At 42.5% G+C, this 15,424-nt stretch overlaps 1 protein-coding gene across 2 annotated transcripts in view; it reads left to right on the forward strand.

The window, feature by feature from the left end:
• Window positions 1–8,867, forward strand: part of adam8a (ADAM metallopeptidase domain 8a) — a 41,316-nt gene extending 32,449 nt beyond the window's left edge. Inside the window, exon 26 of one of the 2 annotated variants that reach the window (XR_009064589.1) lies at window positions 2,370–8,867. Coding sequence is in view for 1 of the 2 variants with exons in the window: in XM_057848076.1 (XP_057704059.1) it covers window positions 2,370–2,414 (45 nt within the window). In the remaining variant the exon portion in view is untranslated. The remainder of the gene's footprint in view (window positions 1–2,369) is intronic. The other variant, XM_057848076.1, reaches the window with a different exon arrangement.
• Window positions 8,868–15,424: the final 6,557 nt, after the last annotated feature.

The raw sequence follows: 15,424 nt of genomic DNA on the forward strand, positions 1-15,424 counted from the left end.
ATGAGGCTGGCGTCTGATTGGTCGTGTGCGATTTCAGACACTGCAGCTTGTGTCTCAACTCTCAATGCCCTCCCACGCAAGTCCCAACTTCCTTAAGAATGAATCAGTGCAGAAGGTAATTAGTTTGGTCTCGTTCCTCCATCGAATTGTTCGCGACAGACTCAACACTACCATCTGGGGGGGGGCGCGCCCCACTATTTGAGAAGTACTGGGTTAACTGAAGCATCTTTAGGTTTGAAGTTGTTCGTCCCATGCGCCCCTGCAATTTTGTGTCGTTCAGAGCGAATATTATGTGGTGTACCGCTTTCAATCACTTTTCAAAATTTGCTAAAGGTTCGTCCATCCATCCATCTATCTATTATCTACCACTTGATCCGGGGGCAGGTCGCTGGGGAAGCAACTTTAGCAGGGAAGCCCAGACTTCCCTCTCACCAGCTACTTCAACCAACTCCTCCGGCTGGATCCCAAGGCATTCCGAGGACAGCCAAGAGACATAGTCTCTCTAGTGTCCATGTCCTGGGTCATCTCCGGGGCCTTCTGCCGGTGGGACATGCCCGGAACATCTCTCCAGTGAGGCGTCCGGGAGGCATCCAAACCAGATGCCCGAGCCACTTCAGCTGGCTCCTCCCAACGCTAACGGATGACCGAGCTTCTCACCCTATCTCTAAGGGAGACCCTGGACACCCTGCAGAGGAAGCTTATTTCGGCCGCTTGTTTCTGGGATCTTGTTCTTTCGGTCACGACCCACAGCTCGTGACCATAGATGAGAAATCGAGAGCTTCACCTTTTGGCTCAGCTCCTTCTTCACCACAACGGACCGGTGCAGAGTCCGCTCAGAGAGGTGACATCCCATGTCCCAAGAGTTAGCTTCTTTAGCTGGAGGTCGGACTGCCAAGGCCCCCGCCTTTGGCTGCCGCCCAACTCATCATGCACTCACGCACCGGACCCCTTTGGCCCCTCCCACAGGTGGTGAGCCCATTGAAAGGGGGAGCCATGTTGCCTTTTCGGGCTGTGCCCGGCTGGCCCCATGGATATTGGCTGGGCCACCAGACACTTGCCTTCGAGCCCCGCACCCAGGACTGGCTTCAGCGGGGGGACCCAGTAATCCGCGTTAGGGCAAGGGAACACTGATCCCATTTCTTTATGTCATCACAAGGGTCTTTTGAGCCATGCTTTCTGGTCCCTCACCTAGGAACTGTTTGCCATGGGTGACCTTGCCAGTGGCATTAAGCCCTAGACAACATTTCTCCTAGAATCATTGGGACACACAAACCCCTCCACCAGGATAAGTTGATGACTCGCGATTTGCTAAAGGTTTTGAAACAAATTTCAAAGTTACCAAATTTATTGACAAGTTTGTGGGGATGAATTCACGATTTTCATCTGAAAGGCTGCGAACTCTAGCAACAAAAAAAATGCTAAGATTAGATACATTTTGGAATTTCTCACATTTCTCCATAAAACCACCATCAAATGTGATCGGATCTTTGTCAAAATCACACAGATGAAAATACAGTGTCTGCTTTAACTAAAACCATCCAAACATTTATAGGTTTTCATATTTTAATGAGGATAGCATCCAAATAATGACAGAAGGTGTAAAAACAAGGAGGTGAACCCTCTGCCTAAGGAGACTTAAAGAGCAAATGAAACCAATTTTTACCAAACATTTTAAGTCAGGTGTGTGCCAAATCACTGTTGAGTGATTTAAAGCTGCCCTGCCCACTATATAACTCACACCTGGTAAGAAATGTCTTGAAGAGAAGCATTGTCTGATGTGCATCATGGCTCGCTCAAAAGAGGAGGATCTGTCACGCCTGAAAAGGAAATAAATAAATAAAGAGTTTGGCACTGTTGCTTCTCTCCCAAGGAGTGACCGTCCACCAAGGATGATGCCAAGAGTTTAGCGCAGAATACTCAGAAAGGTAAAAAAGAACCCTACAGTGTCTGCTAAAGACTTACAGAAATCACTGGCACAGTCCAATATCTCTGTGCACACATAAGTAACACTATAGCCAAGAATGGTGTTCATGGGAGGACTCCACAGAGGAAGCCACTGCTGTCTATAAAAAAACATTGTTGCCCGTTTAATTTTTGCAAAAAGGCACTTGAACACTCCACAGAAGTTTTGGCAAAATATTTTGTAGACTGATGAAACACAGAACGTCTCATGTGGAGGAAAAATGGAACAGCTCACCAACATCAACACCTCATGGTGATTTAATGCAGAAATGTGAGAAATTCCAAAAGGCTCAGATACTTTTTCATACCACTATATATAGACATCCTTGATGTCTAAACATCTACAAAGAAATTGTATGGGAAGAAACTATATGATTCATGTTTGCTGATGCTATTTATTTGTTTAGATTGCAGGGAGAGCTGCCCTGACTCCAATCAGTAAACCTAGATGACCATGGGAACTGTTCTGTTTCTGAAATCCTCAGACGTTGATGCTCTTATCTCATCTATAAGGACTTAAAAAACAAACAAACAAGAAAAAAAAAAGTTCAGGCACAATTGGTGTAGGTTCTTCCGGGGACAAGATCCAGCTGAAGGATCAACAACAAAAATAAGAGACGGAGTGCTTTTTTTTCCTATGCCGTGAGGATTACCACCATCTGCCTTGCTTCTTTTTAATTTTGGGATTGACAGATCTAATGGATGTGCCACCATGACGACGATGATGATGATCTGTTTGAAGGGAAATGTCTCGCCTACTCGATCCTGAGATATGTGAACAAGTCTTTATGATTGCACTGCTGATGCTGTAACTCTTTTCACATTTTTGGTACTACGAGAAGTTAAGGGATTTTTAAATGCGGCACCAACTTGGGCACTTTAAAGAATTTTGTATGAAAAGGACAGAACGCGATTAACATGAATTTGCCTTGAATCCTTTTTTGGAACTATATGAATGTATGATTTTGCGCTCGACGATTGTCTTTTTCACATATCGACGAATCAATTTTAACTTCTCAAGGGATTTTTAAAAATTGTATATTCTATGCAGTACACATCACCACATAATGTGTAATAACTCATTCCTTACAACGACGACTCAAATTTCAATCCGAGTTTAATTTATACCGTATTTATAAAGACCATCTGTGCATGCTTGTGTTTGAATAAAATTGAAAACCACTTGAGTTTTCCTTGTGGCTCCAAAATGACATCACACGGCACAGTTTCTCAAACACAGGCAATTTATTGAGCTTTATCCATTGCCGTGAAAACTACAAGATCGTAAACATAAAATCTTAGACACTTAAACATAGGACTGACGTGCTAAAAGGCAAATCAAGCTAACCTGCGAACCAAGCGATAAATAAAAACAATTACCATGTCAAATATCTACAAACAAATAATTCCCAACGTGAATTAGACAACTTTAAACAAAATACTCGTCCTTTAACAAAACAAAATACTAAAACTTTATTTTAATGTAAGAACCATTTTAATGACTGTTACGCTCCCACCAAAATTGTTTTTTCAATGTGGTTTCTAAAACGTGTCCTTGTTTGAGTGTGAGTCTGGCAGTGCCTCCCCTGGTGGCTGAAAAATGTCATTGCATGTAACTGACTTTCTTATAAATGAATTCAAAGGGGAAGTTCAGAATTTTTGACACGAGGCTTAATCTTCGAGTTAGCAGCAGTTTAATTACTCAGCGGAGTTTATTTCAACAAATTCTGTGCAGTTTGTTAGTTTCAGGGCTTACCATTACCATTAATCATCAATTAATCATCAATAATTGTAGTATGAAAAGCAATATTTGTAATCCAGCAGCTCTGCAGGGAACAGGCTGTCTAGGCAAGCAGGGCGGAATAATAATATATTGTTTTTTCCACCGCTAATCTTTTTTTTTTTTTGTGGGTACGAAAGGTAACTCCCCAGCAGACTGAGCACGAGTGGCCTAAGCACTCCTCTCTATTGTGGTCGCATTATGCATCTGAACAAATAGTCCCGCAGAATGAAATAAATTACGACAGTTTGGTGTAACATTATTTTGACAGCATGGGTATTTGGATTAATGATCTGCATTTTTAATTTATCTGACTTTGATCAGTGTTGTTAATAACGGCATTAAAATATAACGGCGTTACTAACAGCGTTATTTTCTTAAGTAGTGAGTAATCTAATTAATTACTTCTCTCATTTTGGCAATGCCGTTACCGTTACTGAGACGGGAAAGGCGTGCGTTACTATGAGACGAGAAAAGTCTTGAGAAAGACTGATCCACAGAGACGAGAGAGCAGAGCAGGAGTGGGGAAGAGGCAAGGGAGTGTGACATCGTTGCAAACGCAATGCTACTATGCTAGGTGGCTCCAATAATACCTGACTGTAGCAGATAGCCTACAAACTATCCCCACATGATGCTACGGTAGATATCAAATATATACAGAACTAGATGCAAATGACAGACACGGCAGCATTAGCAACATGTATAAAGAACTAGATGCGTTAGTAAACAGCCGCCATCTTAAAGCAGTAGACTTCTATGGAAGGCTCTGTTGTAGAGAACCTTCCTAGCCTAGCGAACCTAAGTAACTTTTTAACTAAAATGCTCCTAAATTGGCAAAACTTAAAGTGCGTACGACAGGAGAAAAAAAAGTCTTAAATAGGATTATTATGTCAACTAGAATCACATTTTGAGACGATTCGACTATATACAACAATTTAGCAAAGCGCAGATGACGAGAAATTAGTCTTTTAATCTGCCGGTTAGCCACGCCTACCATTATAGGGCTCTAGCATCCCCAGCAGGTGGATGACATCAGCAGAGTAACGATTTCATCTGATTTAGTATGCAGCCCATTGAGGGGGAATTATTCAGAACGAGGAAAACACGACCAAGAAAGCCGCAAAATGTCATTGTTTCAGTCTCTCTACCTCAATATTTTTACAGGATATGCTTTTTATCCAAGTATTTTTCCCCAATAGCTAAATAAATGGCATGGTCATGACAAATAACAGTCTTGTGCTAAATGGAAGATGAAATAATAAAAAATGCATTTATTCAGGACGACATGGCAAAATTACTCCATAATGGTCAAAACTGTCGACTTCACCTTTACTGTCGCACCTCCCGAACAATGTTTTATGCCACCTAAGTCGGGCTTATGTCATTTCCCTTCCCTGGCTTCGGAGAATGTAAACAAACCAAGAGGCATGACAGCTAGCCGACATGCTAACCGGAACCAAGTGAAGTTTCAAAGTTTCAAAGTCTTCAAAGCGGAAAATCACACATAACTAGCCCGGATCATTTCACATGACGACTGGGTTGTCGATCGTCTTCGCTGATCGGCAACCCGCCCGGCGGCGAACAAGTTAGAGCTCGTCATTCCCCTGCTGAGGGTAGAGGGCTCGTTTGCGGGGAAGCAGCTGGACAATGACCGCCGGACAAACCGGCCGACATCGGAGGAGCATGTAGCTGCCAAATGGTTAACACGAATATGGCAAAATAATATTTTACTACACGGCGAAGTCGTAAACAGCGAGAGACTCAGTGGAGGAGGGCGGCTGCAGTTGTCATGCAGCTAACATGACAATATGTGTATGACGAGAGCTTTTTACATGCCCATCCATGATCAAACGTAAGTAGTCCTTTATTGAAAGAAAGTTTGTGTTTGCTTTGTAATCCCTGTATTCCCGGCTATTTTTAACACAAAGTTGCAATTTCTGATCGGTTGGAAAATTTGGCAGAACACCGGACACATGAAGAGGGCAATAAGCAGAGTATAGTGCTCTCCCGGCGGGGAGATGTGCGACAAGCCGCCGGTCGTCGGCCGAGGGGACAAGTAGCATGTCAGCCACAAAATGCAAGCCACCTACATATTAAAACAATCCCAGTATTTGACATAATGCAAAACACAATGTTTACTCACTTCCTCGTAAGTCCCATGGTCCCACAATAGTAGGGCTTGTTTTGGCCAATATCCACCGGTGAATGTGAACCTCTTGAAACCCCAAAAAGGCGCACGCGCTCATACAGCAAGATTTTTCTGCAGCCGTTTAGCTGGCGTGATGCGAAAAATAAACGAATTAATCCGCAAAATCAGCTGAATCCTTAGTCCTTCTCATCAACAGTACGGCTGTATAGTGAAGAGGACTCCTTCTCCCGTACACGTCACAGTGCCCTCTTCCTCAATGCAAGAACGAAGCCGGAAGTTGTCATTTTCGTAGCGCGGGTTTCAAAAAAATTGAAAAAATATATCGATCACTTCTTCACACACCCAAGTGGCCCATTTCATTCAGGAGCATAAAATACTGCTTGTATTATGAAATAAACATGCTTTTTCGTGTCACAGACACTTTAAATCTCTCTTTAAATGATGAAACAGTTTTAAAACTAACACATGTTGAAAGTAGAAAGAAGGGAACTAATGCAATAACGGGAGCAATTTTAACAACTTTAACGGTGGATTCACAACATTAAAGGACTTCCATACATAGCAAAGGCTACTATCTAGTTATCGCAATATCCGCAATACGCCAGTGTCTAGTTAAGTTTAGGGTAAAGAATTGGGCTAGGGCCAATTGTCCCAAAAACCCTTTAAACTTCACATTGTGTGACCTGTTTTTTGTTGTTGTTTTTTTTCTTTTTTTGGAGAAAAAACATCACCAGTTACTTTGCCAAGGAACTAATTACTCTTACATTGAGGTAACTGAGTTACTAACGCAATTACTTTTTGGGAGAAGTAATTCGTAACTGTAACAAAACAACAACACATCACAGTAAAAGTCAAAACAGCAAATAAAACAGATAAAATCCGAAAACTTTAAAACCCATAAGAAATAAAAATCACTCTGGAGAAAAAGCGAGTCTGAAAAAGTGGGTCTTTAACCGTGATTTAAAAAGGCCTAGATTCGTAATGGTGCGGATTTAAGGGGGCAGGCTATATACTAGTATGTCACAATATCATTTACTTGCAGGTTTCGTGAAACTTTCTGTCGTTGTTGGAGAGTTAAAAGGTATTCTCTCCTCCATCTTTGCCAAAATTCATTTGCCAGAAACTGGACCCTTTTCCATCTTTTGATCAAATACTTCTTTGCAAAACTGTCCTGGAGAAGGTAGAATATCCCTGCTAAAGCATCTGCTCCGGTGACCCGACCCCGGATTAACCTCGAATTCACACCGCCTGCGGCTGCGACAATATTGGCTGCGTTCACGACGTTGTAAGCAGGGCCGGAGTGGGACTCATTTTCGGCCCTGGAATTTCATGCCTCAGACCGGCCCACTCATTTAAAATTATGTCATTATGCATACACGTGTTAAGTTCAGTGTTCTCTAAAGCCGTGTACTGTAATTCTGTGTATTCCAATTCAGTGCAGGTCATGGTTGTTTAACAAGGTGGCTTTATTTTAACAAGTGCAACACAACATATTTTGAACAAATTTAAAAATGGATTTAAAAAAAAACTATATTAAATGATACATTTGAAAAATAAATTAGGCCTGTCAAATGATAAAAATTTTTGATCGAGTTAATTACAGCTTAAAAATTAATCGTAATTAATCGCAATTCAAACCATCTATAAAATATGCCATATTTTTCTGTAAATTATTGTTGGAATGGAAAGATGAGACACAAGATGGATATATACATTCAACATAAGGTACATAAGGACTGTATTTGTTTATTATAACAATAAATCAACAAGATGGCATTAACATTATTAACATTCTGTTAAAGCGATCCATGGATAGAAAGACTTGTAGTTCTTAAAAGATAAATGTTTGTACAAGCTATAGAAATTTTAATTTAAAACCCCTCTTAATGTTTTCGTTTTAATAAAATTTGTAAAATTTTCAATCAAAAAATAAACTAGTAGCCCGCCATTGTTGATGTCAATAATTACTTACACAATGCTCATGGGTGCTGAAGCCTATAAAATCAGTCGCACCCAAGCGCCAGCGGAGGGCGGCAAAACTCCATAAAGCACAATTAACAAGTGGGCATGTCATTGTACTGTCATTTAAATCTGTCTGAGCAGGGCATGTGCGTTAATTGCGTCAAATATTTTAACGTGATTCATTTAAAAAATTAATTACCGCCCGTTAACGCGATAATTTTGGCAGCCCCAAAATAAATGAATAAATAAGACCTTTTCTGCAACATCAAATATTAACAAAATGAGTGCTTACAGATAAAACAAACATAGCAACATAACAATATGAAAAATAAAGAATACGTATTGCACATTGTAACAACTTCTAATGATACTATTATCCATTTTCCATTTCCACTTTAAAAACGCCACGTAATTGATTATATTAATTCTAATGTTCACTCGCTGAACGACATGGCAATCCTACCTTCCAGCTCTGCACCTGTGGTGTGTTCATTATGGCTAATGCTTGCTGCTACATATCCCTTGTGAGGTGCTACAAGAAGCCAAAGTTTCCACAATTACATATTGTCGTATCACACGGTGCAAGTTGCATTTTATTCGCCATGTGGCCTTACCACTTTCGTTGTAATCCTCTGTAGTTTGAGGCAGCAAGGTCGTTGCATGAAAAAAATTAGCTATTTTCGCGCATTTTGCCGATTCTTTCACGAGTGCTTTTCTCTTTTTAATTCTTATTTTTCAGCGCCACCCTTGCTCTTTTTATCCATCCGAGCACCGAGATAGCAGCTAATTTGGCTCAATACAGACTACAATTAGGGGGCGGAGGTGCATGCTGTATTTTTCGTCTGCACACGTGAGGATGAGTCTGGAAAAAAAAATAATACTGTTTTTTTTTTTTTAAGACGGCCCACAGGGACAGCGGTAACAGAATGTAAGTTATACTCAGTGACACTGTCATAAATAAATACCAAACAAAAAATGATAACAGTGTAATTTTTTTTTTTTTTTTTTTTTTTTTAAATAAAACGCGGACCGGCCCATCTGGCCGGCCGGCCCTTCTGGAATCGTCCAGAAGCTCCCGATTAGTCACTCCGGGCCTGGTTGTAAGTATTAAACAAGCATACTAATCAATATGACAATTTCCACTGCCTGCAGAATCATCTACGACGTGCCGCAGGTAATCGTTGGCTTGACACAGGAGACTTTTTATATATTCTTTTTTTCAGATGATGTAGCTGGACCGCATTAAGTTACAATACCACCGACTGGAAAGGACAATAAGCACTGATACAAAAAAAAAAAAAAAACTACTGGTTTCCTTTCAAAATAAAACACTTTTGTCAACGAGGATCACGGTTATTATATTCACTTCGAGGTGAAATGTTGTGTAAAGCTATTTTTATTTTCCTTACTTTTCATTATCATAAACAGATTACAGTATATGAAAAAGTATCTGAAACTTTTTAAATTACTCACATTTCTGCATAAAATCAAAATGTGATCTGATCTGATCTTTGCCAAAATCACACATATGAAAAAACAGTGTCTGCTTTAACTATAACCACCCAAACATTTATCAATTTTCATATTTTAATGAGGATAGCATGCAAACAATGATTGGAGGGGGAAAAATAAGTAAGTGAACCCTCTGCCTAAAGAGACTTAAAGAGCAATTGAAAGTAAGGTGTGTGTGCCCAATCACTGATGGGTGGTTTAATGCTGCCCTGTCCACTATAAAACATACACACCTGGTAAGAATTGTCTTGATGAGAAGCATTGTCTGATGTGCATCATGGCTTGGTCAAAAGAACTGTCTGAAAACCTGCAATCAAGGATTGTTGATTTGTATAAAGCTGGGAAAGGATACAAAACCATCTCTAAAAGTCTGGATGATCATCAATCGACAGTCAGAGAAGTTGTCTACAAATGGAGAGAGTTTGGCACTGTTCCTTCTCTCCCAAGGAGTGGCCATCCACCAAAGATGATGCCAAGATTTCAGCGCAGAATACTCATAGATGTAAAAAAGAACCCTAGAGTTTTCTGCTAAAGACTTACAGTAATCCCTGGCACAGTCCAATATCTCTGGGCACACATAAACTGTATGTAAAACTATGGCCAAGAATGGTGTTCATGGGAGGACTCCACAGAGGAAGCCACTGCTGTCTAAAAAAAAACATTGTTGCTCGTTTAATGTTCGCAAAAAGGCACTTGGACACTCCACAGAGGTTTTGGCAAAATATTTTGTGGATTGATGAAACCAAAGTTGAAATGTTTGGGAGTAACACACAACATCTTGTGTGGAAGAAAAAGGGGAACAGCTCACCAACATCAACACCTCATCCCTACCGTGAAGCATGGTGGAGGGAGCATCCTGATTTGGGGCAGTTTGCTGCCTCAGGGCCTGGACAACTTGCAATCATTAATGAAAGAAGGAATTCAAAGGTTTTGCAGGAAAACCTGAGGCCGTTGAAGCTAAAGACAGTTGAAGCTAAAAAGAGCATGGATGCTGCAACAAAACAATGATGGTGTCAAACTTGTATAGCGCTTTTTTACCTTTCAAGGCGCTCAAAGCGCTTTAGACTACATTGCCATCTACCTACTGGTGAAGCAACACCAGGAGTAATGCGGGGTTCAGTGTCCTGCTCAAGGATACTTAGTGATACTTGCGAGTTCATCAGGGCAGAGAACTGAACCCATAACCTCTGGGTTGCGGGACAACTACTCTATTGCTGAGCCACGCCATCCCCAATGCTCCGAAACACAGAAGTAAATCAACTTCAGAATGGTTTCAGAAGAACATAATACACGTTCTGGACTTGCCAAGTCAAAGTCCAGACTTCAACCCTATTGAAATGCTGTGGCATGACCTAAAGACAGCGATTCATGGGTGGGATCACAGAATAGTTCACAGTGATAGTTCTGTTACTTATTTTTCACCCTTCTGTCATTTTTTGCATATGATCTTCATTAAAATATGAAAACCTATAAATGTTAGTTTTAGCAGACACTGTTTTTTCATCTGTGTTATTTTGACAAAGATCAGATCACATTTTGTTGGTGATTTTATGCAGAAATGTGAGAATTTCCACAAGGTTCAGATACTTTTTCATACCACTGTACTTTTTTCATGAGCTTGTAATTTCCTCGTGACGAAAAAAAGACAAACTTAGTCGATAATTTATATTTTACTATTAGTGTCGTGATAAAACAACAAAAAACAAATGTTGCACTTTATTACCCATCGTTTATTCATAAGTGTCTGACGTTGGGATGTACATGCTGTAGTACATATTGTGCCTATTAGCAATTTGTTGACTAAGACTTAAGTTTGTAATTAAATGTTGCTTTTCTTAGAGAAAGAAAGATACACGTTAACATGAAATGTAAATCAGTTTTTAAAAAAAAAAATCTTTAGAAAAAAAGGGAAAGTCAGAATTATTTCTTTCTGAAGTTGACATTGCGTGTTTCTCCAATTTTCTTAACACACTGTTTCATGCATAAAACAGGTAAAAATCAGTGTGTGACCTAGTTGGAGATTATCATCCATGTGGTTTGCGATTTAATTGCAAAAATCTATATGAATCAAAGTACTCTGCAACAGGAAGATTTCAAATTGGTGACGGTGTGGCGTCACGCCGCGCCTTATTCTGAAGTGTTTTCGTGCTTATTCAATTTCTGCCCACCAATGGCCAATGTAGTGTTTAAATGTAGACATAAATTCCGAATTCGATTTCAGTCAGTCACATATTAAGTGAATTCTTGACTGTTTGCAGAGGCAGGACATCAAGGGCATAGGTTTGGTATTGGTAGGGACAATAACCCCAACCCTAACAAAAGCAAATAAAAATGGAGTCTTCCTTCAAGTAAAACACTACTGCTTTTGTCCACAAATTCATATAGATTAATGTTATGCTAACTCTGATGCAGGTCGGACTTTCAGTAGCAAAATTAGTGGTGTGTATGTAATGCAAATACGGTTGCTTAAAAGTTGGTGGGGACAATTTCAGCATCCTTAAAAGTTGCTAGTGTTATGTCCCTACCATTCCTATGCAAACTTACACCCTTGCAGGACATCTAATTTAAACACAAATTTTCTTCCAAACCTCTTAAAATACATCAAGTGATAATAAAATAATGCAATATTAATAATCGTTATTATTTTGATATAAACAATAAATCACAAAATCGAGTTACTTTTTCTTCATTGGCAATAATGTTATTTTATGTAAAACCTCTCAGACATGGTAAGAAAATTAAACCAAAGGGTCAGCTGTTTTAAACAAGGGGCACACTTTGGATTACCAAAAAGCAAGAGCGTAGATTTGGTCTCAACATTGGTAGGAACGCTGTTTGAAAGTGTAAATTTTACCCAATTTACTTTAAAAATTGGGTAAAATTTACACTATCAAACTGAGTGTAAATTGTTAGCCCCAATTTTATTGAGTAAATTCTATAGTTTTTTTTTTTTTTACAGTATATAACAGCATAACCTGCATGTACACTTTTTGCTGGGGACGGGACATTAATAATGTCACGTATTAACGTTTCTGCCATTAATGTTTCATCGTCTTGCATGTGTAATATTTCAGCTAGTAATGTTTCATCATATTGCTTCACACTCATGCATCACAAAGTCCTTTATTATGTCACAGGGAATAACTGAGAACACTATATAAGCCTCGAGCAGACAACATCCAGTGTCAGGTCGTCAGCGATTAAACATAGGTCTGCATGTCAACTTGCCATTATCGCTTGACCTGATAGTTTTCCCTTGCCTGTCAAGATCAATAAAATCCTTTGTCTGCGATACGCAACTGGGTCCTCCGTCTCGTACATGACAGTACGACCTGACCAAAATGGAACCAGCGTATCAACCCTCTGTTCTGAATCGTCTTCACCAAACGGAAAAGAAGGTCTTCCGGATGTCAAAGAAGGTCTCCCGGATGTCTGGTGACCTCACATCGTTAATCCAGATCGGCCATGAACACCAGCAGCAACTCCAGCAACAGCAAGAACAACTGACTCAGGTGATCCAAACTCTCACCAAACTGGCAACTCCATCGCCATCACAATCCCATGATCTGGTTCCAGAAACCTCGGCTCCGGTGAACCCAGCCTTGGCTATTGACGCTCCCGAGCCCAAGATTGGAGACCCCGAACGTTTTAACGGCGACCCAACTCAGGTACGAGTGTTTCTGACAAGCTGCAAGGTCCAATTTCCCCTGCAACCCCGGACCTTTTCAACCGAAGGGGCTAAGGTTGGATACGTCAACATCCACTTGACTGGTCGGGCTTGGATTTGGGGAACAGCGGAATTTGAGAGACAAACACCAGCTTGTAACAACTTCAATGCCTTTGCCGATGAAATGATCAAAGTGTTCGACCCGGGCCTTGCTAATACTGAGACATCCCGCGCTCTTATGAACATCCGTCAAGGCAGTCAGTCATTGTCGGAGTATTCGATTGAATTCCGAACTGGTGAGGCAAAGCGATTGGAACATGGAAGCTGTGATCGACACATTCTATCAAGGCCTCGCGGACTACATCAAGGATGAGCTCGTCTTCTATGATTTACCCAGAACCCTTGATGAAGCCATTGCCCTTGTAAACTGCATTGATCGTCGGATTCAGACCCGACGGCGAGAGAGGGGAGGTCGGAATGCACCCGCTGCTTCTCAGCCTGTTCCAGTAGCTGCATCTCAGCCTGTTCCAGTTCCTACTCCCACTCATCTAAACCAGCCTGTGCTCATGGAGATCGGCCGTGCTGCCCTAACTCCTGAAGAGCGCCAGCGACGTTTCACCTCTAACCTGTGTCTGTACTGCGGAGGTGAGGGTCATCGAATCGCAACCTGCCCAGCAAAAGCCAGAGCTCACCAGAACCTGTGTCTGTACTGCGGAGGTGAGAGTCATCGAATCGCAACTTGCCCAGCAAAAGCCAGAGCTCACCAGTCATCGAATCGCAACCTGCCCAGCAAAAGCCAGAGCTCACCAGATGTCGGGGAGATTCGGGTGAGCTCAACGTGTCTTCTGTCTCCCCCCATTCGTAAACCCCTTCTCCAAACTCGCCTCCTGCTGACTGACACCACCCATCACTTGACCGCTCTCATCAACTCTGGAGTGGAAGCCAACATCATGGATGGGGATCTGGCCCAGCAGGTCGGCATTCAGCGTCACCAACTTTCCCCATCCGTTCCTGCACGAGCTCTGGATGGACATCTACTCGGCACAGTGACCCACATCTCAGCCCCGTTGACCATGCTTCTGTCCGGAAACCACCACGAGTCCATTCAGTTCCATCTGCTCCCCTCACCAGGTCAGCCTCTCATCCTTGGGTACCCGTGGCTGCGCCAGCACAACCCTAACATAGATTGGGAAACTGGAGTGGTACGAGAATGGGGCAGTAGATGCCACCAGACCTGCCTGAGGAAGGCGATCATACCCACCAACTCTGAATCTGTCAGTCCTGTTAACCCGGAATCCTGCTTAGTTTCCACGCTTACCTGGGACATTGAGGAGCAGGTTAAAGAAGCCATCCGGGATCAGCCTGGCCCCAGCGCCTGCCCCACTGGTCGCCTCTTTATTCCTGATAATCTGAGGTCCCAGGTGATCCAGTGGGGCCACAATTCCCACCTGGCTTGCCACCCTGGGGTCACACGCACCATCCACCTGCTCTCCCAGCGATTCTGGTGGCCATCGTTGAGAACAGATGTCCAAGACTTCGTGAAGGCCTGCCCCACCTGTAGCCAGAACAAGACCACCAGCCGTTCCCCAGCCGGCTTGCTCCAACCCCTGCCAGTCCCCAAACGCCCTTGGTCCCATATATCAATGGACTTTGTAACTGGACTCCCTCCTTCTGAAGGAAACACTGTCATTCTCACGGTCGTGGACAGGTTCAGCAAGATGGCCCACTTCATCCCGCTGCCAAGATTGCCCACTGCTAAGAAGACGGCACAGGTGGTTATGGAGCAGGTGTTCCGAATTCACAGACTACCGAGGGATGTCGTATCTGACCGGGGTCCACAGTTTGCATCCTCTTTCTGGAAGGAGTTCTGCCGCCTCCTGGGAGCCACAGCGAGCCTCACGTCAGGCTATCAACCCCAGTCAAACGGCCAGTCGGAAAGGCTCAACCAAGAGCTTGAGACATCTCTCCGCTGCATGGCTTCACTAAACCCCCATTCCTGGACGCAACCATCTGCTGTGGGTGGAATACGCTCACAACTCCCTTCCCAGCTCTGCCACCGGCCTGTCTCCCTTTCACACGGTCTTCGGCTACCAACCGCCCCTGTTCGCCAGCCAGGAAGGTGACTCTTGCGGCCCTTCCGCCTAAGCCTGCGTACGGAGATGTCGTCGAATCTGGTCTCAAGCTCGTACCGCTCTGTTAAAGTCTGTTTCTGGTTATGCCATTAGCGCCAACCATCAACGGACCGAGCCTGTGCCATCGGTAGTTGATTCCTCCACTGGCGAAGAGGAGATTGAGCCGATGCCCTCGGTGGATGAGGCCATGGACTCTGATTAGTAGCCCTCGGTGGGCTCAATCCTTGGGACTTCTGGAGCCATCCCTTGAGAAAGGGGTT

The sequence above is a fragment of the Corythoichthys intestinalis genome, chromosome 10, assembly GCF_030265065.1.
Source record: "Corythoichthys intestinalis isolate RoL2023-P3 chromosome 10, ASM3026506v1, whole genome shotgun sequence".
NCBI classification, from domain to species: domain Eukaryota; kingdom Metazoa; phylum Chordata; class Actinopteri; order Syngnathiformes; family Syngnathidae; genus Corythoichthys; species Corythoichthys intestinalis.